General features: G+C 40.2%; 1 protein-coding gene across 1 annotated transcript in view; it reads left to right on the plus strand.

The window, feature by feature from the left end:
- The window catches only part of LOC126425158 (gamma-interferon-inducible lysosomal thiol reductase-like), a 108,131-nt gene that overhangs the window by 64,307 nt on the left and 18,667 nt on the right, over positions 1 to 25,157 (plus strand). The window contains exons 3-4 of the mRNA XM_050088108.1: positions 2,281 to 2,454; positions 14,121 to 14,267. Coding sequence (XP_049944065.1) covers positions 2,281 to 2,454; positions 14,121 to 14,267 — 321 coding nt within the window. The remainder of the gene's footprint in view (positions 1 to 2,280; positions 2,455 to 14,120; positions 14,268 to 25,157) is intronic.

Raw genomic sequence — 25,157 nt, forward strand, 5'->3', positions numbered from 1 at the left:
TTATATTATATTATATTATATTATATTATATTATATTATATTTGTGTATTATTTATATATTATATTATATTATATTATATTATATTTGTGTATTATTTATATATTATATTATATTATATTATATTATATTTGTGTATTATTTATATATTATATTATATTATATTTGTGTATTATTTATATATTATATTATATTATATTATATTATATTTGTGTATTATTTATATATTATATTATATTATATTATATTATATTATATTTGTGTATTATTTATATATTATATTATATTATATTATATTTGTGTATTATTTATATATTATATTATATTATATTTATGTATTATTTATATATTATATTATATTATATTTATGTATTATTTATATATTATATTATATTATATTATATTTATGTATTATTTATATATTATATTATATTATATTATATTTATGTATTATTTATATATTATATTATATTATATTTATGTATTATTTATATATTATATTATATTATTTATTATATATTGGTCTTTCAATATGTCTGCTTGTGTCTGTATATGTGTGGATGGATATGTGTGTGTGTGTGCGAGTGTATACCCGTCCTTTTTCCCCCCTAAGGTAAGTCTTTCCGCTCCCGGGATTGGAATGACTCCTTACCCTCTCCCTTGAAACCCACTTCCTTTCGTCTTTCCTTCTCCTTCCCTCTTTCCTGATGAGGCCACAGTTTGTTGCGAAAGCTTGAATTTTGTGTGTATGTTTGTGTTTGTTTGTGTGTCTGTCGACCTGCCAGCACTTTCATTTGGTAAGTCACATCATCTTTGTTTTTAGATATATTTTTCCTACGTGGAATGTTTCCCTATATATATATATATATATATATATATATATATATATATATATATATATATATATATATATATATATATATATATATATATATAGGGAAACATTCCACGTGGGAAAAATATATATAGAAAATGAAGATGCTGTAACTGACCAAACGAGAAAGCGCTGGTAGATAGACACAAAAAAAACACACACACACACAAATTTCAAGCTTTCGCAACCTAAGGTTGCTTCATCAGGAAAGAGGGAAGGAGAGGGAAAAACGAAAGGATGTGGGTTTTAAGGGAGAGGGTAAGGAGTCATTCCAATCCCGGGAGTGGAAAGACTCACCTTAGGGGGAAAAAAGGACAGGTATACACTCGCGCGCGCGCACACACACACACACACACACACACACACACACACACACACACACACACAGGCAGACATATGTAAATTCAAAGATTCAAAGAGGTTGGGCAGAGATGTCAGTCGAGGCGGAAGTACAGAGGCAAAGATGTTGTTGAGTGACAAGTGATGTACGAGGGGTGGCAACTTGAAATTAGCGGAGGTTGAGGCCTGGTGGGTAACAGGAAGAGAGGATATACTGAAGGGCAAGTTCCCATCTCCGGATTTCTGATAGGTTGGTGTCAATGGGAAGTATTCAGATAACCCGGACGGTGTAACACTGTGCCAAGATGTGCTGGCTGTGCACCAAGGCATGTTTAACCACAGGGTGATGCTCATTACCAACCAACACTGTCTGCCTGTGTCTGTTGATGTGAATGGACAGTTTGTTGCTGGTCATTCCTACATAGTAGGCTTCACAGTGTAGGCAGGTCAGTTGGTAAATCACGTGGGTGCTGTCACACGTGGCTCTGCCTTTGATCGTGTACACCTCCAGGTTACAGGACTGGAGTAGGTGGTGGTGGGAGGGTGCATGGGACAGGTTTTACACCGGGGGCAGTTACAAGGGTAGGAGCCAGAGGGTAGGGAAGGTGGTTTGGGGATTTCATAGGGATGAACTAAGAGGTTATGAAGGTTAGGTGGACAGCGGAAAGACACTCTTAGTGGAGTGAGGAGGATTTCATGCAGGATGGATCTCATTTCAGGGCAGGATTTGAGGAAGTTGTGTACCTGCTGGAGAGCCACATTTAGAGTCTGATCCAGTCCCGGAAAGTATGCTGTCACAAGTGGGGCACTTTCGGGGTTCTTCTGAGGGAGGTTCTGGGTTTGAGGGAATGAGGAAGTGGCTCTGGTTATTTGCTTCTGTACCAGGTCTGAGTGCATTACTTTGTAGCTCAAGCCTATAATCCCTTTTTCAGAATAGAAATTTCTCTGATGCATCTTTATTCTTCCAAACAGATATTCTCATATCGTGCAGATCAGTCAGCCACAGTGTGGAATGTTGTCCCAAAATCTTGCTCCTCAACATTGTGATGTTTTCTTTTACTGTTTGCAGACTCAGCTGACACCATGGGGTTATGTGTTTACCTGCCAGCATGGACCGACGGAATGTCAAGGAAACAAGATCCATGCATGTGCAGCTGTGATTGTTCAGGACAAAGAGCAGCAGCTTAGGTTTGTGGAGTGTATGATCAGAAATGACACAGTTCCAGAGGCAGCTGGACAAGAAGTGAGTCAATACAAAGATCTTAAAACTCATGGAGGCTGATGTTATGCCTAAAAAGAAGTCACTTTCTGAATCAATAATACTATGAAAAGGAAAGTTGCCACTCACAATATAGTGGAGATGCTGAGTCACAGATGGGCACAATAAAAAGACTGTCACAAAAGGGGCAGTCTTTTTGTTGTGCCTACCTTTTTTTGTGCCTGTCTGCAACTCAGCATTGCCACTATATGGTGAGTAGCAACTTTCCTTTTCATAATATTGTCACATTCCGCTCGACAGTACTACACATTTTGCCTCCTGAAGGACATTGACACTATGATATAAGTTCTGTCTCATATATTATTAGTTTTTGCAACTGAATTTTCCCATGATACACAATGTGATAATAAACTTTAAATGATCAGTGCATAGTATTATTGTTGAAAAGCAGTTTAACTTGTTACCCAGTTGAGTCACAAGGAAATTTTTAAATTCTTATTTCATTCAGCACTTTACTGTCTACTTCAGGTGCTTTTTCTGTTTGTTTGAAATTGCATGATATGTTTTTATGAGGTTAAGACTTAAACTGTTTGCTATAAAGCAGCCATATGTCTGTTCAGGTTTCATTTGGATTGTGTTATGTATGGTTGTTTTGACCCTCAATTAGTGTACTTGTCGTCAGCAAGTATTACATTTATTGAACAGTATGTTAAAGTGATTGAGATGTAATTATGTAGTCTGGGAACAGGAAGAGAGCCAGTATCAAACCTTGTGGAATTACATATCCTGAGTTTGAGTATTTTAACTCTTTGTAGTGTGCTGTCAGTGTGGCCTTTCGCTTACCGTTGTGTTCCATTCTGAGTCCTTACAAGAGGAATCCCAGTAATACAATATCATTTTAGATACCCAAGTAGTCTTTGGCAGCATCCAAAATATAAAAATGATAGTTTTGGCTGTTTAGCTGTTGTATGACTATGTTTTCAAGCTGATGTGTGGTTGCTTTGAGGAGAATGTTTTATAAAAGCCAAACTGACAAACAGTTGAGCAGTGATGTTGTGGAAAATAAACCAGTGCTGTACAATGAATGAAAGAATCTCCTTAGCTGTATACTTTAACTTTCCTTGCTGCCAATTTCTGTGTTATGTGAGCTTGTATTCCCTGATCTTCTTTGTCTCTGTCTAACTGAGCACATTCACAACTTCTCTCTGATTAAACAATATCTACTGTTACCTCCAAAGATTTGAGGTCTTAGTTGAGTGACTTACCTGATCCATTAACATCCCTGAACAGTCCTGTTTTCCCCTGTGCCCCCCAATTTATTTTCTATTTCCACATGAAGGTACATCAGCTACCGAAATCAAGTATTTGCACAAATATTTTATCTGATTTTTGACTGCTGTCTGTTAGCAAGAAAACAATCTTCATAGTGAGTTTGATCTTTCCTGATGAACTTTCAGGGGCTAATCAGGGTTATTTGTCTATTGATCTGATTTGATTTTTATTTGGATTTATGGGGTACATTGTGCTCTGGGTATGCTCTAGGATTGAAGGATTGAAACAATAAACAAAAACAAAGAAGGGACACCACTCTCCTATAGATGATTGCATAAACACACACACACACACACACACACACACACACACACACACACACACTCACACACACACACACCAGTATTAGGACCACATTTGTTCTTTGTATAAATAAATGACTTCCCTGAAAATACTGATGTAAAGACATGTGAAAATGGTACAACTTCTCTTTTTCAGATCACTGTATCAAAGGACATTATAAACAATATGAATTTGGTGAAAGAGAGTCCAGTATCTTAGTTTGATGCAAATGGTTTGCTGTTAAACACGAAAAGACCTGTAATATATGGTTCAGTGTAGCAAAGATTGCCAATATGGACAAAGTAAATGTAAAATATTGTGGAACTATACATGATAAGAAACTAACTTCGAACTCTCAAGTTGGCAGAGTGACATCTGCTGAAGAGACAGATGGCCTGTGAAACTTAACAAGGAATAATACAATATTAGGCATTTTTAAATTTGTTTAAAGTGTCGATTATTACACTGGGGGGAGGGGGGGGGGGCAGAGAGCAAAAGAGTAGATGACATTTTTGTAATGCAGGAAAAGGTAAACAGAATAATGCCAGGGGTACATAAGACAACAAATTGCAAGCCTTTGTTCATTAAATATAGGAGCTTAACAGAAATAAATTTAAATGTTGTTGAGAGTATTAATCACATACTATCTGAACTACCTAATACAATCAAAGTAATACTAGAACTTGTAGAACATCTCTGGTATTATAATGTAACAAAGTAGAGGAAACTCATAATAGCCATGTTTATGGGGAAATCAAAGTGTATACCAAATGTTCTAAACACACTCAAAATGTGCCAGTCAAACTGCTTAAGAAAAAGCTGAATGACATACGATCAGTCAATGGAAGAATCCTTACAAATGCCCAATGTGAACATTACTCTGTAAAAATGTGTTTTTCTTTTTAGTTTCACATCGCAAGTAATTAAAAAGTATACTGATAAAGTCTATTGCTTGTACTGATGTCAAATGATGGGTAAAGAATCTGAATCATTTATGATCACAATGACATTTGCAAAGTCAGAAAATACAACTTGACATGTATATTTTTGAATATGAAATATCTTACATGTCCTTATATTCTATGTGAAGTAGTTGGAATGTCAGTTTATAGCTTAATTACTGGTACAAAGAATCAATATTGTACGAAAAAATTATGTAAATGATTTAGGTCAGTAAGGCAGTTAAACGCCCTCGTGCCTCCTCAACCTGACACTTGGGCTGTGTGGCCCTACTTGTCCTCTGCTCAGCTAGTGGCAGGCCCCTCCTCTCACTGTGTTGAGCCAAAAACTAGGCTGATAGATTAGCTTATTGTGCACATTTTCACTGCCTGTTGTCATAAGGAATTATCGTCTAGGGCAGGACACCTAAAGCACATCATATATTTATTCAGTGGAAGTCAGCAAGAAGAAATTTTATGAAGTAGATTGTCATCTTGTAGAGATCTCTTTAATGGTCTCTGAATTCTTACTCAATTTCCTCTACCTTTTCGCCTTAATTGTTTTTGTTTCTGATAATAAAATTCAGTTCAGCTGAATTATTGTTTGTACAAGTGCAATGCAAGGTCCAAAAATAATGTTAAAAAAATATAGAATCTGTGATGGAAAAACACTATGAATGATGATATATTGCTACTCACCATGTAGCCACACACAAAAGTAGACAGGTGGATAAGCTGTTATACAAAGTTCCTCAGCAGATGGAGAAAAACCACACACACACACACACACACACACACACACACACACACACACTTACAACCTCCTTCCTAGTCACTGTAACCAACTGTACCGTCACCCCTAATTACTTCTCTTTTGAAACCATCATCTACAAAAATATCTGTGGAACAGGCACAGGCACCCACATGGCACTGACAAGAATAAATAAATAAAACACTATGCTAGCCTATTTGTGGCCAGTCTAGGGCATCCTTCCTAGCTGCCCAGGGTCCCAAATCCTCACCTTGTTCAGATTCATTGATAACCTCTTCGTGGTCTGGATCAAGGTGAGTACACCCGCCCTATCCACATTCCCCCAGAACCTCAACACCTTCTCTCACATTCACTTCAGCTGGTCCACCTCAGCCCAGCGAGCCACCTTCCTTGATGCCAACATCAACCTCACACATGGCTACATCTGAAGCCACTGTCCACATCAAACCTACCAACCACCCAAAATACCTCCACTTTGTCAGTTGCCCCCATTTCACACTGGAAAGTCCTCTAGCTACCTGTGGTCATCGCATCTTCAGGGACTAGCAGTCCCCTCTGAGTACACCCACCCTATCCACATTCCCCCAGAACCTCAACACCTTCTCTCACATTCACTTCAGCTGGTCCACCTCAGCCCAGCGAGCCACCTTCCTTGATGCCAACATCAACCTCACACATGGCTACATCTGAAGCCACTGTCCACATCAAACCTACCAACCACCCAAAATACCTCCACTTTGTCAGTTGCCCCCATTTCACACTGGAAAGTCCTCTAGCTACCTGTGGTCATCGCATCTTCAGGGACTAGCAGTCCCCTCTGAATCTGCTTTCACAGGCAGAAATTACCCTCCTCACCTTGTCCGGAAACTGATCTCCTGCGCCTGGTCTCCCCAGTCCCCTACCATCACCTACATATCCACTGACCCGTAACAAATCATTACCCCTTTCATGAGTCACTACCATCCAGGATTGTAGCAACAAAATCATGTTTCATGACAGAATTTTGACTACATCTCATTGTGCCTGAGGATGTGAGGAATATCCTACCCACTAACCTCCCCTCCTCCTCCCCACTGCCACTCCTATAGTTGTATTCTGCTGTCCACCCAACTTATACAATATCATTGTCTGTCCCTACTTCACTCTTCCCCATGGCTTATATCAATGTATTTGTTTAGCATATGCCAATACAGATGAAATACAATCAAGAATACATAAAAGTACATAAATGGACATAAACACAGATAATACATTAAAAACAGATGTTCTATCCTAATCTCCAGTCTCCTCTCACAATCAAGGCTTGTTGGTGTTCACTATCAAAGATTTTGATGAAAAGTGTGTATCATACATCCCAGCACCATCACATACTACAGTCATCTCACAGGCATCTTCTACCCCATCAAAAGCAGAGCCACCTGCGTAAGCAGCCACGGGTCTACCGACTCAACAGTAATCACTGTGGAGCATCCTATGTAGGCATTACCACTGACATCTGTCTCTCCGCGTGAATGACCACAACCAAACTGTGACTGAGAGATAACTGCACCGTCCAGTTGCCAAGTATGCCACCTGAAATGGTATGATGACTTCTATGACTGCTTCACAGCCCATGCCATTAGGATTCTTCCTAGCAACACCAGATTTTCTGAATTATGCAAGTGGAATTTCTCCTTGCAACATATCCTTCATTCCCATAAGCCACCTTCCATCAGCCTCAACCTTTTCTAGTCCCCCTCCTCCATGTGTCTTCTACCCCTTCCCTACTACCACTCCACCCTCACACATGCTGGCTACCCTCTACCCCCCCTCCCCCCCCCCCCCCCCCCCCCCCTCCGCCCTCCTTTCTGCCACCAGTGCGCCTGCATAGTCCCTTCCACTTCTCTGCTTCCCTCCTCTCCCCCATTTCCACCCTCAGCACAGCCTCCCAACTCTGCACCTAACAGCCCGTCATCCCTCTCCCACCACATCCCTGCATACTCCCGTGGGTACCACTCAGCATCTTCCCCCACCCCTAATGTGCTATCAATCCCCCCTCCCACTCTCTGTCTGACAACTCTCTGGTAGCACCATTACCTGCCTCAGCCCCCAGCAAAGAATGCTGCTTGCCCAAGCACCTGAAGACAACAATGGCTGCGTGTGTGTGTTTTTCTTTCATCTGACAAAAGACCTTGATAGCTTATCCAGAAGTCTACTTTTTAATGTGGCTGTCCACTGCTCAAAAATAATGTTCTATAGACTTTACCTCATTATCTAGGATTCAGATTCCAGTTATGTCTTCACCCAAATTAATATACATGGTAAATCATCTAAAATTTGCACCACAGATATCGTGGGAATGGAAGTTACTATTGATGTGCAGTTTTCACAGAATGGATTTGTAGTCAAGGGCTCGTATCGTTAGCCAATAAACAGATTGTAGAAATACTTTGCTTTTGTGCAGACATACAAAAGTAGGGTGGAACCAAACGATGAAAAATGCATGGTGGAATAATGGAAGTTTTATGAAAAGGATAAATTGCTACTTACCATAGTGCAGAGATGTTGAGTCACAGACAAGCACTACAGAAAGACTACTAAACATGTAAGCTTTTGGCCAAAATGCCTTCTTCTGAAACAGATAACATTCACACAAATGCAGCTCATGCACATTTCAGCACGATCTCTGGCTACCAAGGCCATACTGTAAACAGCTGCACTTGGTGGGAGAACCAGTCTGATTGTGGGGCAAGGAGTGGGAGAGAGAGCAGAGTACAGGTGGGGGACATTAAAGTGCAGCTCTTTAGAGCATGTAGTGATGTTTGTGATAGCTAGATGCAGTTGGATAGTTAAACACTGGATTGTGGGAGGGTGGGGGGGGGGGGGGGGGCGGGGATGAGAAAAGTAAAGAGGTGGGTGTAGGACAGTGACTAATGAAGGCTGAGGCCAGGAAGCATATGGGAACATAGGATGTATTGTGAGGAGAGTTCCCACCTGTGCTATTCAGAAAAGCTGACATTGATAGGAAGGATTCAGATGTCACACCCTGTTGTGAACCAGTCATTAAAATGAAGAATATTGTGTTGGACAGTGGGCTCAGCAACAGGGTGGTCCAGCTGTTTCTTGGGCACAGTTTGTCGGTGGCCATTCGTACAGACAGACAGCTTGTTGGTTGTCATGTTCACATGGAATGCAGCACAGTGGTTGCAGGTTAGCTTGAAGATCACATGGCTGGTTTCACAGGTAGCCCTGCCTTTGTTGGGATAGGTGATGCTTATGAGCGGAGTGTAGTAGGTGGTGGTGGTCGGAGGATGTGTGGAACAGGTGTTGCATCTAGGTCTATTACATGGATACAAGCCATGAGGTAAGGGATTGGAAGCAAGGGTAGTGAAGGAATGGAAAAGGATATTGTGAACATTTGGTGGGTGGTGGAATACCTCTGTGTGAGAGATGGGGAGGTTAATGTGTAGGGCATTCCTCACTTCGGGCCATGACAAGAGGCAGTCGAAACCCTGGCGGAGAATGTGATTCAGTTACTCTGGTCCTGGGTGGTACAGATTCATGAGGATGATGGTACTTTGGGAGGTAATGGGAGACTGAAGGGACAAGGAAGAGGAGGTCTGTTTCTGTACGAATTGAGAGTTTAATTATGGTCTACGAAGGCCTGTGTGAGACCTTTGGTATATTTCAAGAGGGCCTGCTCATTACTTCAGATGCAATGGCCGTGGCTGGCTATACTGTATGGAAGGGACTTCTTGGTGAGAAATGGGTGGCAGCTGTTGATGTGGAGGTATTGCTGGTGGTTGGTAGGTTTGATATGCATGGAGGTACTGATGTAGCCATCTTTGACGTGAATGCCAACATTCAGAAAGGTGGCTTGTTAGGTTGAGGTGGTTCATGTGAAGCGAATGGAGGAGAAGGTATTGAGGTTCTGGAGGAATATTGGTGGATAGGGTGTACTCACCCTAAGTCCAGATCATGAAGATGTACTCAGTGAATCTGAACCAGGTGGGAGTTTGCAATTCTGGGTGGTTAGGAAGTATTACTCTACATGGTCTATGAATGGGTTGGCAAAGGATGGTGTCATGCTGGTGCCCATTGCCATACCCGAGATTTGTTTGTAGGTGATGACTTCAAAGGAGAAGTAATTGTGGGTAGTTTGTTGTGATGACCGAAGGTTGTAGGTTTGGAATCTGTTGGGCATTGGGAATGATAGTTTCCAACAGCAGCTAGGCCATGGGCAACAGGGATGTTTATATAAATGGAGGTGACATCAATTGTGATGAGCAGGGCACCGTGTGGTAAAGGAACAGGAGTTGCAAAGAGTCAGTGGAGAAGACAGTGTATTTTATGAGGGTAATCCCAAAGGTAAGGTCTTCTATTTTTTATAAATACATAGACATGTTTATTTTTACAATGGTTTACATCAGTTTACAGGTTGAACATTTAGCTATTTTTTGACATAATCACTACTTCTGTCGATGCATTTTTGTAGACGCTGTGGCAGTTTTTGTATGCTCATGTCATACCAGCTTGCTGTCATGCTGTTCAAAAAGATATGAACCTCTTCTTTCACCTCATCATCAGAGCTGAATCACTTTCTGGCCAAATGTTCTTTTAACCGAGGAAACTGGGTGCCAAGTCAGGGTTATAGGGTGCACCCACCCTATGTTCCGCTGAAACTGTTTCAGGAGAGCAACTGTTTGCCAAGCGATGTGTGGCAAGTGTTGTCATGGAGAATGTGTACGCCCTTGCTCAACATTCCTCTTCTCTGGTTCTGAATTGCCTGTTTGAGTTTTTTGAGAGTTTCACAGTACCTGTCAGCATTAATTGTGGTCCCAGTGATTCAGCTCCGACGACGAGGTGAAAGAAGAGGTTCATAACTTTTTGAACAGCGTGGTGGTGAGCTGGTATTACATGGGCATACAAAAAATGCCACAGCGTCTACAAAAATGCATTGACAGAAATTGTGATTGTGTCGAAAAATAGCTAAGTGTTCAAGCTGTAAACTGGTGTGAACCATTGTAGAAATAAACAGGTCCATGTACTTATAAATAGGTGACCTTACTATTGGGATTACCCTTGTATGTAGGACAGTCTACGGGGGTAGAGATCCTTTCAGTAGGGACACAGTAACCAGGCACAATGGGGAATCCTGGGTGGTTGGGTTTATGGACTTCAGGAAGCATGTAGATGGTAGGAGAGCAAGGAGTGGTAGAGGTGAGAAGAGAGATAGTCTCTGGGGTGAGGTTCTGGTATGGATCTATGGATTTGAGGAGAGACTGGAGATCCTGCTGGATTTCTGGAATGGGGTCACTATGGCAGGATTTGTAGGTGGATGACCCTCACAGCTGGTGGAGTCCTTCTGCCAGGCAATCCTTGTGGTTCAAAACATCAGTGGTGATAATAAGCTCGGGATCAGAGTTTAGGTGGTGGATTGCGGTTCTTTCTGCAGATGTAAAATTACCTCGCACATTGAGGGATTTGGGGAATTATGGTGAGGCAAGGTTTGAGGTCAAGAAATCCTGGAAAGTTAAGTACAGTAGCGTAAATAGAGTGTTAGTGGTGTTTTCTGAAGGACTGTAGTGCAAGTCATTTATGAGATATTGTGTTTTGAAAAGTTCACACAGTGACACTTGTACAAAATCTGCAGTAGCTCACAGCAAAGAACTGCACAATTGCATCCCTTGGTTCTGTGAATTCTGACCAGAAACGAGACAATTCACCATCATAGGTTGTGTCCAAAACAACCACCGGCAGTGGCAACTCGTGCTGGTACAGAAAGACTGCTGCACACCCCATAGCATTACGGCGTAGATGTCTGAGCAAGCTGCAGTAATACGTCATCGCACATCGTCGGGTGTAGTCAGCATGTCCTCGTAGACAGTGTCTTTCGACTTTTCCCACAGAAAAAAAGTCTACTGGCATTAAATCTGGTGAATGGGCTGGCCAAGGAGCAGGTCCTCTGTGTCCAATCCAACAATTTGGAAACAATTCGTGAAGACACTGCTAGTTCTTTGCTTTGTGTACTAGGTACCGGACGGCCGTCATGTTCGTACCACAGCTCCCTCCTAGTCTGCAGAGGAATGACTTCTAGCATCTGTGGAAAATGGTCCGTTAGGACACTGCGATACTTTTGTCAGTTCAGTGTTCCGTCTATGAAAAACAGGCCTGTGAGTTGATGGTACACTATCCCACACCAGACATTTAGACTCTGTGGGTGCTGACATTACACATGGCAAAGCCAACGGGTATTTTAAGCAGACTAATAGTGCATATTTTGGTGGTTTACCAGCCTGTAATTGATAAATGTGGCTTTCTCACTAACCAAGGCAAGTGATACATCTGGAGTATCTGTCTTAATGCCAATGTGCAGAAGTTAACATGATTCTCATAATCCTTTCCATGCAGCTCTTTATGCAGAGAGATGTGGTAAGGCTGGACCCTATGTCACTGGAGAATTCATAGGATCCTTGCCTGACTCATGCCACTTCCTTGTGCTATTGCACAGGAGCTAACATGTGGGTTAACTGCAACAGCAGGAAGAATAGTAATTTTTGCTTCTTCTATCACCACTTGTTTCCTTCTGTTACGTTGTCTAGGTGTTACACTACCATTTCTATCACATACCTGGTTGAAGAGATCAATAAATAATTGCTGAGATGGGTGATGTCTAGTGGTATATCTTGCCGCATACATGTACGAGAATGAATTGAATTCTTCCTAGACTCTCCATACACTGTGAGTAAGTTGGCCTTATCTGCATCGGTAAATCCTGTTGTCCACTCGTGACGTACTGCTTGGACTGTCATACACTAACTGTCTGTTAAATCATAATCCACTCAAGGAACACACAAGCACACTGTAAGCAAACGTAACAACATTGAACCGAGCAACTAGGTGGGTTGAATGGCACAAGCAAGTGTTGGTGTGAAAACTTTAAAAAAATAGGATATCTCATTAATGAGTCACACTAGAATCCTCCAAAAAACACCACTGACATTTTAATTTACCGTACCTTTAGTTTTTTGTTAATGCCAACAGGCATTTTTCCATTTAAAAAATTGCAGAAAAAATACACTTTCTCAGTGTTATTAAAATCTGTTGATTTGTTAACAATATGAGTCCCTGACTACGAAACCGTTCTATAAAAACTGCACATCAATAGCTCTTTCCAATTCCACAATATCTGCAATGCAAGTTTTAGGTGATTCAGCCCATATACCCTGCATACCACCATGAAGTGCATGGCAGGGAGTACATCCCAAAGTACCAGTTAGTAGGGTTTCTTCCTGTTCCGTTCATGTATGGAGCAGTACTACAAATTATCTTTTACATATATTTGCAGACTAAAATTATTGTTAACTACATGCAATGAAGCATTGTGCATTGCAAAACTTCATGATGACTTAGTTCTATTTTGTAAATAGGCCCCAGATGAAGGTTACACTTTTGTTTAAAAATGGCCAGTGTGTGTGTGTAAACGTTAAGGAAAATAACTGAGGAACCAGAAGTTTTTTCTTAGTAGCGGCTTTCATACTAATTTAATAGGCTACATTTAGCCAGCAAAATCATAAATAATATGAATTGGTGCAATGGCAGTTTATTGTCAGTGTAATGAACAGATGAAGTTTATACAAGTTTCTTGTAATTTCTCAATGTTCATCTTGACTAGTTCCATACCTCTGAAGCCTCTTCATCTACATATGATCTATGGAACATCATGAATGAATGACCAAAGTTGACTTTCTGTTCCTAAATTAAGATGCTGGATATTTTGAAGGGGAAAAAGACCCATATGCCACTGACTATAGTTCAATTGTTCAACTACAAAATCTAAATTCTGGTTTACTTCTTCATGTCAAAATATTCGGCAAATGATTTTGATCACTCTCTGAACCTCCGTTGGCAAAGTTTTGTCTTCCCCTGTATATTTGGTTGCAGTCTATTTTTATTTTGAAATTATTTTTCTAGGTACTAAACACCAAGAAAGTAGAAGTATGAAAAATTGTACAGTAAAATGTCATAAAATAAATGTGTAAACCAAACACAACAAAACTAATGTTAAAGAAACTGGCACACCAAAGGAGACAAAGAAACTATAATGGTAATGCTAGAGTAATCAGCTGGAAAATATTTTACAGCTCGTCTTAATCAATGTTTGGACTTGATGTATGCTTCACTGTGTTGCAGAACTGACAGATGCATTTCCATGTCTCTGAAACCATGAAATGCTATGTCAAACATGGCAAATATTGCGGATGTTCAAATGTATCTCTTAAGTTTTTAAAGCAAGGTCTTTTGAATCTGTTTAGTTGCTAATTCTACTTTTCATGCTCAGATAATCTTCTCTCCTCACTGTGAGATTATATCGGTACTTGTTTCAGTGTGCCAGTAAGCTCAACATTACATGGAGACCAATCCTGCAGTGTTCTAGAGGACTGGAAGGAACAGGGCTGCTGAAAAGATGTGGAGATGCTACCCATTCATTGGATCCTAGTTTAACATTCGTACCAACAGTGACATTAAATGGGGTATGTATTTTAAGACTTAGATACATGAACACACTGTAAATATTACTATTATTTAAGATGAAATGCTGTAAACTCAGTTATGTTCACACAGCGAAAGATCAATTGGACACATTTTTGTGGGAGACAATCTTGCACTCAGTTTAGTTTTTACTTGAGCTGTATATTGTGACATATCACTTTGTTAAAGTGATGTGTTGCACAGTGTATTTAGCACTGATGAGTGATGGTCATTGACTGCTGAAGAAAATTTGTTTAATGTAGATTGGAATGTGGAGAATGTGCATTGAGCATGGGGTTTCTCGGAATGTGCGCATTGATTGAATAGTAATGGAGACAATGTTGTTACTGAACAGGCCAATGCTGGCAGCAGCTAATGTTTGGTGATATTTGTTCTTAGTGTTTCCTTCAGCTAACGGGTCATCAGAGTTGCTCTGGCCTCTGTGGAGGAAGATGGCTATACATTGCATAAGGAAATCACGGAACAAAAATAAGTTCGACATAAGAGGGTCTGCTGTGAATTGTGACCCTGTTTATTGTGAATGTATTTGAACTGTACTTGTCAAACAGACAGGGTACTGTGTGAAGTTGTTTTCTGAGTGTAAAAAGTTTTTTATGTGGTTTACAAAAGAAGAGAAACATGTCATTTAGTAGCGTGCAGAGAAGGAGTATGTTGTCAGGTTTTCAGCAATCAGCAGCTTGCTGAAAAGCATAAGAAGTCAACGATTTGAGACATGCACGGTATAGGTGGATACTGATTTGGGGAGAAAGAGAGAGGAAGAGAAATAGAGAGAGGAGGGGGGGGGGGGGGGGGGAGAGAGAGAGAGAGAGAGAGAGAGAGAGAGAGAGAGAGAGAGAGAGAGAGAGAGAGATTTTCAACTTAAGACATAGGTAACAACAAAGAGGCATTTTGACATTAGCAGCTGAAGCATCCCCAACTCTCTTGTGGTTCCCTTTTTAGGTACTCCACGTCGACGTCTGCTCGTAGATACATATCATCAGTAGGTTTTCTGGCTTTACTTCCCGATGTGACAGTGATGACTCTCCGATGAGGTGCGGGCCTTGTGTTTTGCTATTACTGTGAGTCTTGTAAATATCGCTTTTATTTAGTAATTTGCCCGGCTAAAACTCTCCCCTCTTATGATTAAGACAGCCTGTGCCACCTTTCAGAGGGAGTGGGGACGTCAAAGAGTCACAAAAGTTCATATTAAGCAGTCTGTAGAACACATAAATGTTCACTACAGTTAGTGTGTTAGTTAATGCCTGCGCTTTCCGCTAGATGGTGGTGACTTACTGCTGAATAGCTTTGGTTCCGTAAAACCTTCACTGATTAGTACTAGGTAAATGAAATAAGTACAACACTCTCGTATTTCACTTTCACTCTATATTCAAGGATTAAGATGGTGATGAATGATGGTCTATTTAAAAGGTTCCTAGCCTGGAGGAATCTAAATAGTCTGCAAATGCCAATATGCACGCGCTCTACGTCCAGATTCGCAACTAATGGCACACGACACTTTCACATGTTAATATCTGAATACCGGTACCTCTGAATTCACTTGTATCAGCAGATAATTTGAGTTTCTGTCATCTATATGTCCGTAAAGTTCCAATCTAGCACTAAAGTCCTAAAATCCCCTTAATACTCCGTTGCTACCAACAGTCAGAGATCGTACACTACATCACTTTTAATCTCCATAATATTCTAACAGTTTATCGTGAATCTTAACACGATAAAGTCCAATCTAATTATTGTCTCACTGACTGACATGGGTTCCCCACCCTTTAATGAAACAATCAAGGAAAAAAGGCGGCAATAATGACGATCACGCCTTTTTATAGGTTTTTCGTCACAAGAGTTTAACGTCACTGCCTTCTCCATGACGGAGCTTCTGTGGCTTTGCTGTACTTAGATGTTAAACCACTTGCTGATATACTATAATTTTGATCTGCAATTACCAAACTCTGATTCTACACTATTTTCCCCTCTAAAAATTGTATTCTTAATTTTAAATTATTCTTTCTATAGCTTTTATCACTGTAAACTGAACCGAGGTGTTACATTCCTACCTTCCAGCTAATGTATTGCATTACTCGGCCAAAAACTGTCAAAGAGATATCCAGGAAACATTTCAGTTGGTGACTTATTACAGGGTTATTACAAATGATTGAAGCGATTTCACAGCTCTACAATAACTTTATTATATGAGATATTTTCACAATGCTTTGCACACACATACAAAAACTCAAAAAGTTTTTTTAGGCATTCACAAATGTTCGATATGTGCCCTTTTAGTGATTTGGCAGACATCAAGCCGATAATCAAGTTCCTCCCACACTCGGCGCAGCATGTCCCCATCAATGAGTTCGAAAGCATCGTTGATGCGAGCTCGCAGTTCTGGCACGTTTCTTGGTAGAGGAGGTTTAAACACTGAATCTTTCACATAACCCCACAGAAAGAAATCACATGGGGTTAAGTTGGGAGAGCATGGAGGCCATGACATAAATTGCTGATCATGATCTCCACCACGACCGATCCATCGGTTTTCCAATCTCCTGTTTAAGAAATGCCGAACATCATGTTGAAAGATGAAGTCGGCGCTGTCGGTCTCCAGTTGTGGCATGAGCCAATTTTCCAGCATGTCCAGATACACGTGTCCTGTAAAAATTTTTATGCAGAAGAAAAAGGGGCCGTAAACTTTAAACCGTGAGATTACACAAAACACGTTAACTTTTGGTGAATTGCGAATTTGCTGCACGAATGCGTGAGGATTCTCTACCACCCAGATTCGCACATTGTGTCTGTTCACTTCACCATTAAGAAAAAATGTTGCTTCATCACTGAAAACAAGTTTCACACTGAACGCATCCTCTTCCATGAGCTGTTGTAACCACGCCGAAAATCCAAATCATTTGACTTTGTCATCGGGTGTCAGGGCTTCTAGCAATTGTAAACGGTAAGGCTTCTGCTTTAGCCTTTTCCATAAGATTTTCCAAACCGTCAGCTGTGGTACGTTTAGCTCCCTGCTTGCTTTATTCATCAATTTCCGTGGGCTACGCGTGAAACTTGCCCGCACGCGTTCAACCGTTTCTTCGCTCACTGCAGGACGACCCATTGATTTCCCCTTACAGAGGCATCCAGAAGGTTTAAACTGCCCATACCATCGCCGAATGGCATTAGCAGTTGGTGGATCTTTGTTGAACTTCATCCTGAAGTGTCGTTGCACTGTTATGACTGACATGTGATTGCATTTCAAGCACAACATACGCTTTCTCGACTCCTGTCTCCATTTTGTCTCACTGCACTCTCGAGCGCTCTGGCGACAGAAACCTGAAGTGCGGCTTCAGCCGAACAAAACTTTATGAGTTTTTCTACGTATCTGTAGTGTGTCGTGACCATATGTCAATGAATGGAGCTACAGTGAATTTATGAAATCGCTTCAATCATTTGTAATAGCCCTGTACATTAATTGGACTACTACTTCCATACTTTCAGCATATCACATTTTAAATTTTCCTTGGACTCTAGGCTTGTTATGCATCAATAAGAGAGATGATAAAACATACTTATAGCATTCTCCAAGGACCCTAATAGTTTTAGTGTGAATAATTTCATCAGTGGTTGCTAGAACTAATGCTTTCTTCCCAATGCACTGCAATTTGTTATGCAAACAGTGGAAAGTCCTGGATGGAAAAAGGCAATATTATTAAAATGGTAGATTGCTTCTCTTGGAACATGACAATAAAACATAAGGAAGAAGAAAAGGAATACTGTTTCATAGATCTGTAGTGATCACCAGTTACTGTTGGCTGCTGTGTTTATGTAAGCTGTTTAAGAGTTCTCACTCCAGCTGCCAGAGGTACTGGGTTTTGGTTTGTTCTCTGTGTGCAGCGCAGTGTTCCGTGACTGTTACAAAGGACACTAGTTTCTTCGCAGTGGTAAACAGCTCCTGTCAGACTCTTCTATAACACTAACTAGTCTCAAATATTATCATGTACCTTCTGTGTTTATTGGTGAATAAGTTTTATTCATTCCTGGAATACTGGAGGATCATGTTTCATACAGCTGGGAGTATGTTGAACACGAAATTATAGTTGTTCAGACAGCTTGTACCTACTTGGACCAACATTGGTGACCCTGATGTGATCAACCTGCATGTTCAGTCTATGTAACCATAAGGAGCAAGACTAACTTTCAAAAACCAATACAGTATTTTCATGAAATGTAACACATACCAGCTGCTGAAGTACCCTCATTATTGTGACTCACTGTGGGACTGCCTCCATGCTGGCCTCGTAATTCTGCATTGTGGTTCAGATATGCAGAAGTGTGCTTTCAATTCACTGGAATAACTGGAATTTGCCTAAATTTGCCTTAGCGGTGATCCAGCTGGATCATCATTATGTGGCTAAAGTCGAATATGTAATAGCTGCACCTCCTGAGTGACATTCCTAAGACAAACTCAAGGCCGAATTACTTTGGAGTGGTTTCTGCCTAAGAAGAAGAGTGCATGCGGCATGTCATACCATAAGAAGATATATGTGACAGAAAAGCAGCACAATATCATAGGTACTTGCATAGAAAAGTCAATGCAGACACTGTAGCTGATACCATGCTGTGTACTGTGTGGTGTAGCCAACTTCCAGCCTACCTAAATGAACATTTGTACACATGCTGGTTGATATGAGTCTCCCTACTGGATTAATTTGTTACTGAGTTGTATTTATTTATTTTTTTAATAGAAATTTTAGGATCAGAAAAAGTGAAATTTAATACATTTTGTTAAGTGCACACATTAGGTTCATGTTCATGAATATAATAGAAAACATAACAGCAAACCTACATGTAATATCATCATTATTATTAATGAAATAATGCAATGGTGCTGAAAATGTAATATTGGTTTACGTCTTTGCAAATTCCAAATTAATACCAATGCTCCAGATATTTACAGCAAATTTTAAAACTCCCCATTTCTCCAGAGGGACAGGAGCACTTAGTTTTCTTTCTATTTGACCATTGTTCATGTAATTCCATACTTTTTTGCAAAATTTCTAGCTGTAATGGATTTGACTTTATATCTTCAATAACTTTAGCAAAAGGTGGGTATTTAGGAGAGATGTCCATCACCTACTGCACTACGAGCAGACTGACAATGAAAATAAAGAAAGCACAGCAAGGCAGCAGTGGTTTTCATAGCAGAATGAAATCGCACCATAACCAGTGCAGCTGTTGTGCCTTGTCAGATGCCTTGTCACCTCCATAATTGAATACTATTTCAGCTTGCGACGTGTTTCAGTAACTTGAAAAAAATATTTTTGTTGTAATATTTTGTTAGAATGGAAATCATGATTATAGAAATACTGTTATTTTATATTACAGCACAGCTTAAAAGGGCTAAGACACAAAGGAATAACAGATATTGGTTACAAGTGAGCACTGATTACATGGAAGGAGAAAGTTGAACAGGGCCAGAATTGAAACCATTGATTCAATCAGTACCTGGTCGCAGCCAATGTCTGTAATTCCTATGTGTTTTAATTCGTAGTGGCTGCTGCATCAAAACAATGTCTGTTCTTTTGGACATGTCAGAAAGTACAAACACCACATATATTTAAAAGGGTTAAATTGATAAAGGGCTTCTGGCGTAGGAAGTCTCCCTCATTCTGCCAACGGCCTCATCAAAGAGGGCGCGGGAGCAGACAGAGGTTCAGGTACTCTCTCGTCTTTGGGGTGGGGAAACTGCCCCTAAAGATTGAAGAAACAACAATGATTAATGGCATGAGGATTCAGAAGGCAATGGAAAATACCCATAATGTGTATCCACAGTACATATGACCTGTAACTGAAAAAGTGACATGATGATCTCTCCATTGGCAAAAGAGTCAGAAATACTGCCCCATTTCTGGGAGATCTCTGGGAGGGGAGTGTCAAGGGGAGATGACCATAAGAAAAAGATTGAATAACCAATGAAAGTATAACATTCTATGGGTCGGGGCATGGCATGTCAGAAGTTTGAATGTGGTAGGGAAGCTAGAAAATCTGCAAAGGAAAACATAAAGCCTCATTCTAAAAATAGTAGGGGTCATTGAAGTGAAATGGAAAGAAGACATGGAAAGAAGACAAGGATTCCTGATCAAATGGTTATACCATAATATCAACAGCAGCAGAGAATTGTATAACAGGAGTAGGATTTGTTATGAATAGGAAGGTAGGACAGAGAGCGTGTTTTCGTGAGCTGTTCAGTGACAGGGGTTATTCTTATCAGAATTGACAGCAACCAACACAGACAATGATAGTTCAAATACATGTCAATGTAGCAAGCTGAAGATGAAGCGATAGAGCAAGTATATGAGGATATTGAAAGGGTTATACAGTATGTAAAGGGAGATGAAAACGAAATAGTCATGGGGGATGGAATGAAGTTGTAGGGAGAAAAGTAGAAGAAAAGGTATAGGAGAATATGGGCTTGGGACAAGGAATGAGAGAGAAGAGAGACTAATTGAGTTCTCTAATAAATTTCAGGTAGTAATAGTGAATACCCTGTTCAAGAATCACGAGAGGAGGAGGTATACTTGAAAAAGGATGGGTGATACAGGAATATTTCTGTTACATTACATCATGATCAGACAGAGATTCCGAAATCAGATACTGGATTGTAAAGCATACCCAGGAGCAGATATAGACTCAGATCATGATGTAGTAGTGATGAAGAGTAGACTGAAGTTTAAGAGATTAGTCGGGAAGAATCAATATGCAATGAAGTGGGATACAGAAGTACTAAGGAATGATGAGGTATGCTTGAAGTTCTCTGTGGCTATATATTCAGCAATAAGGAACAGCACAGTAGGCAGTACAATTGAGGAGGGATGGACATCTCTAAGAATGACAACCATAGAAGTTGGAAAGAAAAACATGGGTACAGGGGAGGTAACTGCAAAGAAACCATTGGTAGCAAAAGAAATACGAAAGAAGGAAGTACAAAAATGATCAGGGACACTAAGGAATAGAGACATACAAGTCATTAAGCTGTGTTGAGTGGCTGTGCGGTTAGAGGCGTCACGTCACGAATTGCGCGGTCCCTCCTGCCAGAGGTTAGAGTCCTCCCTCGGGGATGGGTGTGTATATTGTCCTTAGCGTAAGTTAGTTTAAGTAGGGACTGATGACCTTAGCAGTTTGGTGCCTTAGGAATTCACACACATTTGAACATTTGAACAAGTCATTTAGGAATGAAATAAACAGGAAGTGCATGGAAGCTAAAGTGAAATTGCTGCACGTAAAATGTGAACAAAATAAAAAGAAGTGATTGTCAGAAGGACAAGCAACGGTGGTAACATTAAGAGTGCAATGGGAATTCCACTGTTAAATGAAGTGGAGAGAGTGGATAGGTGGGAAGAGTATGTTGAAGGCCTCTATGAGAGGGAACATTTGTCTGATGTGATGGAAGAAGGAGGAGTCCGTTTAGAAGAGAAAGAGGATCAAGTATTAGAATCAGAATTTAAAAGAGCTTTATGGAGGACTTAAGATCAAATATGGCAGAAGGGATAGCTAACATTCCATCAGAATTTTTAAAATCATTGGGGAAAGTGGCAACAAAACTACTATTAATGTTGGTATGTAGAATGTATGAGTCTGGCAACATACCATCTGCTTTCAGAGAAAAATGTCATTCACACAGTTCCAATGACTGCAAGAGCTGACAAGTGTAAGAATTATCACATGATGAGCTTAACAGCTCATGCGTCCAAGTTACTGAAAAGAATAATACACAGAAGAATGGAAAAGAAAACTGAGGATGTGTTAGATGTCGATCAGTTTGGCTTTAGGAAAGCTAAAGTCACCAGAGAGGGAATTCTGCCATTGCAATTGATAATAGAAGCAAGACTAAAGAAAAATCAGGACACCTTCATAGGATTTGTCCAACTGGAAAAAGCATTTGATAATGTAAAATGGTGCAAAATGTTTTAAATTTTGAGGAAAATAGTGGTACGTTATAGGGAGAGATGGTTAATATTCAGTACTTAGAAGAGCCAAGAGGGAATAACAAGAGTGGACAACCAAGAATGAAGCCCTCAGATTAAAAATGGTTGTAAGACAAGGATGTAGTCTTTTACCCCTACTGTTCAATCTATACATTGAAGAAGCAATGATGGAAACAAAAGAAAGTTTCAGGAATGGGATTAAAATTCAAGGTGAAAGGATATCACTGATACAATTCACTGATGACATTGCTACCCTGTGTGAAAATGAAAAAGGATTATAAGATCTGCTGAATCAAATGAACAATCTAATGAGTACAGAATATGGATTGAGAGTAAAATGAAGAAAGACAAAAGTAGTGAGAAGTAGCAAAAATGAGAACAGCAAGGAACTTAACATTAGGATTGATGGTCACAAAGTAGACATAGTTAAGGAACTCTACTACCTAGGTTCCAAAATAACCAGTGACAGATGGAGCGAGGAGGATATCAAAAGCAGACTAGGAAAAAGGGCATGCCTGGTCAGGAGAAGTTTAGTAGTAACAAACATAGGCCTTAATTTGAGGAAGAAATTTCTGAGAATATATGTTTGGAGCACAGCATAGCATTGTATTGTAGTGAAACATGGACTGGGGAAATCAGAACAGAAGAGAATTGAAGCATTTGAGATGTGGTGCTACAGAAGAATGTTGAAAATTTGGTGAACTGATATGAGGAGGTTCCGCGCAGGATTGGAGAGAAACTGTGGAGGACAACAGAGTTTGGAATACATTCAGCAAATAATTGAAGATGTAGGTTGCAAGTGCTACTCTGAGATGAAAAGGTTGGCATAGGGGAGGGATTTGCAGCAGGCTGCATCAAACCAGTCAGAAGACTGATGAATCAAAAGAAAAAAAAAGTTTAACACATTATTTCTTTTACTACTTCTGCTGTTGGCAACAACAACTCATAGATTGTTTCGCATACCCTTGTGAGGTCAACGTAGAAAGTTTATCAGTCAGCTAGAAGCCAGCAGAGATGTCTAGTAACTAATTACATTGGCATAAACACACACATTTAGAAGGTGTCCATAGTGATTGAATCGAGACCCCCAGATCAGCCTAGATGATTCTAAAGTAATGGAAAAGTTAAAATCTGCTTCATATGACCATCTGTGTTAACTGAAATTTACATACGTTAGATATATTCTGATATATTGTAATTGTAGCTAATTAAGCATGTGGATTATGTAACTTTCATAATAAGTACTCCAACTACCTTTGTTGTTCAAAAAATAATATTGAAACCCTCTTAGTAGTTTGTAAAAGAACTGAAAATGATCTATAAGAGAAGTATGAGTACAGAAATGCTCTTCCCTCACATCCTGATGACTTTGTGCACATATGGGTACCGAAGCTGTTATGTAAATAGGATAGTAAATTTTAGTGGTGTCAAGAGCTTTAAATATTTCTCTGTGGCAGTCAGTTTGCTCTCAGGATTTTTACCATTTGTGTATACAAAAAACTTAATATCTAAGTTACTGCTTGAGAGATGCCACATTTTAAGGTTATGACATACAGAATGAAGGTATCACTGTATCTTTAAAGCTAGTCAAACTGTGGAAAATCCATGATAAAATCACAGTATGAATGTTAGTGAAACTAATAAATATTTGAAATTATAATATAATTGGATATACAGGAAATCGAGAGAAAACAGATATAAAAGATACAGAAATGCAAAAATCAGACAATGGAAACTCCAGGTAGCAATTTCCACAATATTAGGAAATGGATAGATTGCTACTTACTGTAAATATGAGACTTTCAGTTGCAGCTACACACAATGAAATGGCTTGAGCCACGTGACCAGCATCACTGCTGGTCATGTGGGTATGAGGCATGATTGTTTCTATGAATGTGTGTGTTTTCTTTTCTAAAGAAGGTTTATGCCAAAAGTTAAATGTGTAACAATCTTTCCATTGTGCCTGTCTGCAACTCAACACATTGCCTATTATGAGTAGCAATCTGTCCTTTTCCTAATATAGTAGATATGGAAATGTGCTAGCCTCCAGAGTCAGTGGCTCCTTCTTCTCACCTAAGGGTTGAAGGGAAAGAAACAGGGATGAAAGCAAAGGACTGATGAAGTTTAGGAAATGGCGAGACTTATGGAAGAGTCACACAGCACCTCGGGCGACCAAAACTTACCAGATGGGATGAGATGGAAAGACATTGATACATGCACAACGTAAATGCACGCATGGCCACTGTGGTCGCACTGGGGGAGAGTAGTAACTGTGCTTGGGGTGGTTGTTGGGGTTACAGAAGAGGTGTGGAAGACAGGTAGGAGTGGAGGAAGGTAGTGCTGCCTGTCAGAATGTGGAGGGTCACTGCAGGGTGGGACGGTGATCTGCTAGGTGCTGCGTCAGGAAGCTACGGTGGAGGTAAAGGGGAGAGGAGAGAAGCATAAGGGAGTGTGGAGGTGTGCTGGGGGGACAGGAGGCATGTGTGAGGCTGGAGTGGGAGCAGGGGAAATGATAGGATGGGGACTGGTGAAGGCTGAGGCTAGGAGGGTTGAGGGAATGAATCGCGTCATGCAGAACTGGTCTACATCTGACAGTAAATTTCACTTGTTAGCTCCGTGAGCAACACTGTTTGTCCACCATATGTCTGGGCCTGGTGACTAGCAGGTTTGGTAGGGGTCTGTTGCAGTACAGTGGAGAAGCCTCTCTAGCAGTATGTCCAGCAAGCTAGCAGGAGCATCTCTGCATCTAATAGCAAAAGTAAAAGGATCCCCAAAAAGCCCTGTAGCATTCCTCCTAGTCATCCTTCAGGTTGAGGACACCTTTACCCTTTCACCTTACTGGAGAGTATCAACTGGCTTGGAAGCTGAGAGTAGTGAACAGTAACACACTGAGATATTAGTAAGGTAGTA

Source organism: Schistocerca serialis, chromosome 10 (assembly GCF_023864345.2).
Source record: "Schistocerca serialis cubense isolate TAMUIC-IGC-003099 chromosome 10, iqSchSeri2.2, whole genome shotgun sequence".
Classification (NCBI taxonomy): domain Eukaryota; kingdom Metazoa; phylum Arthropoda; class Insecta; order Orthoptera; family Acrididae; genus Schistocerca; species Schistocerca serialis.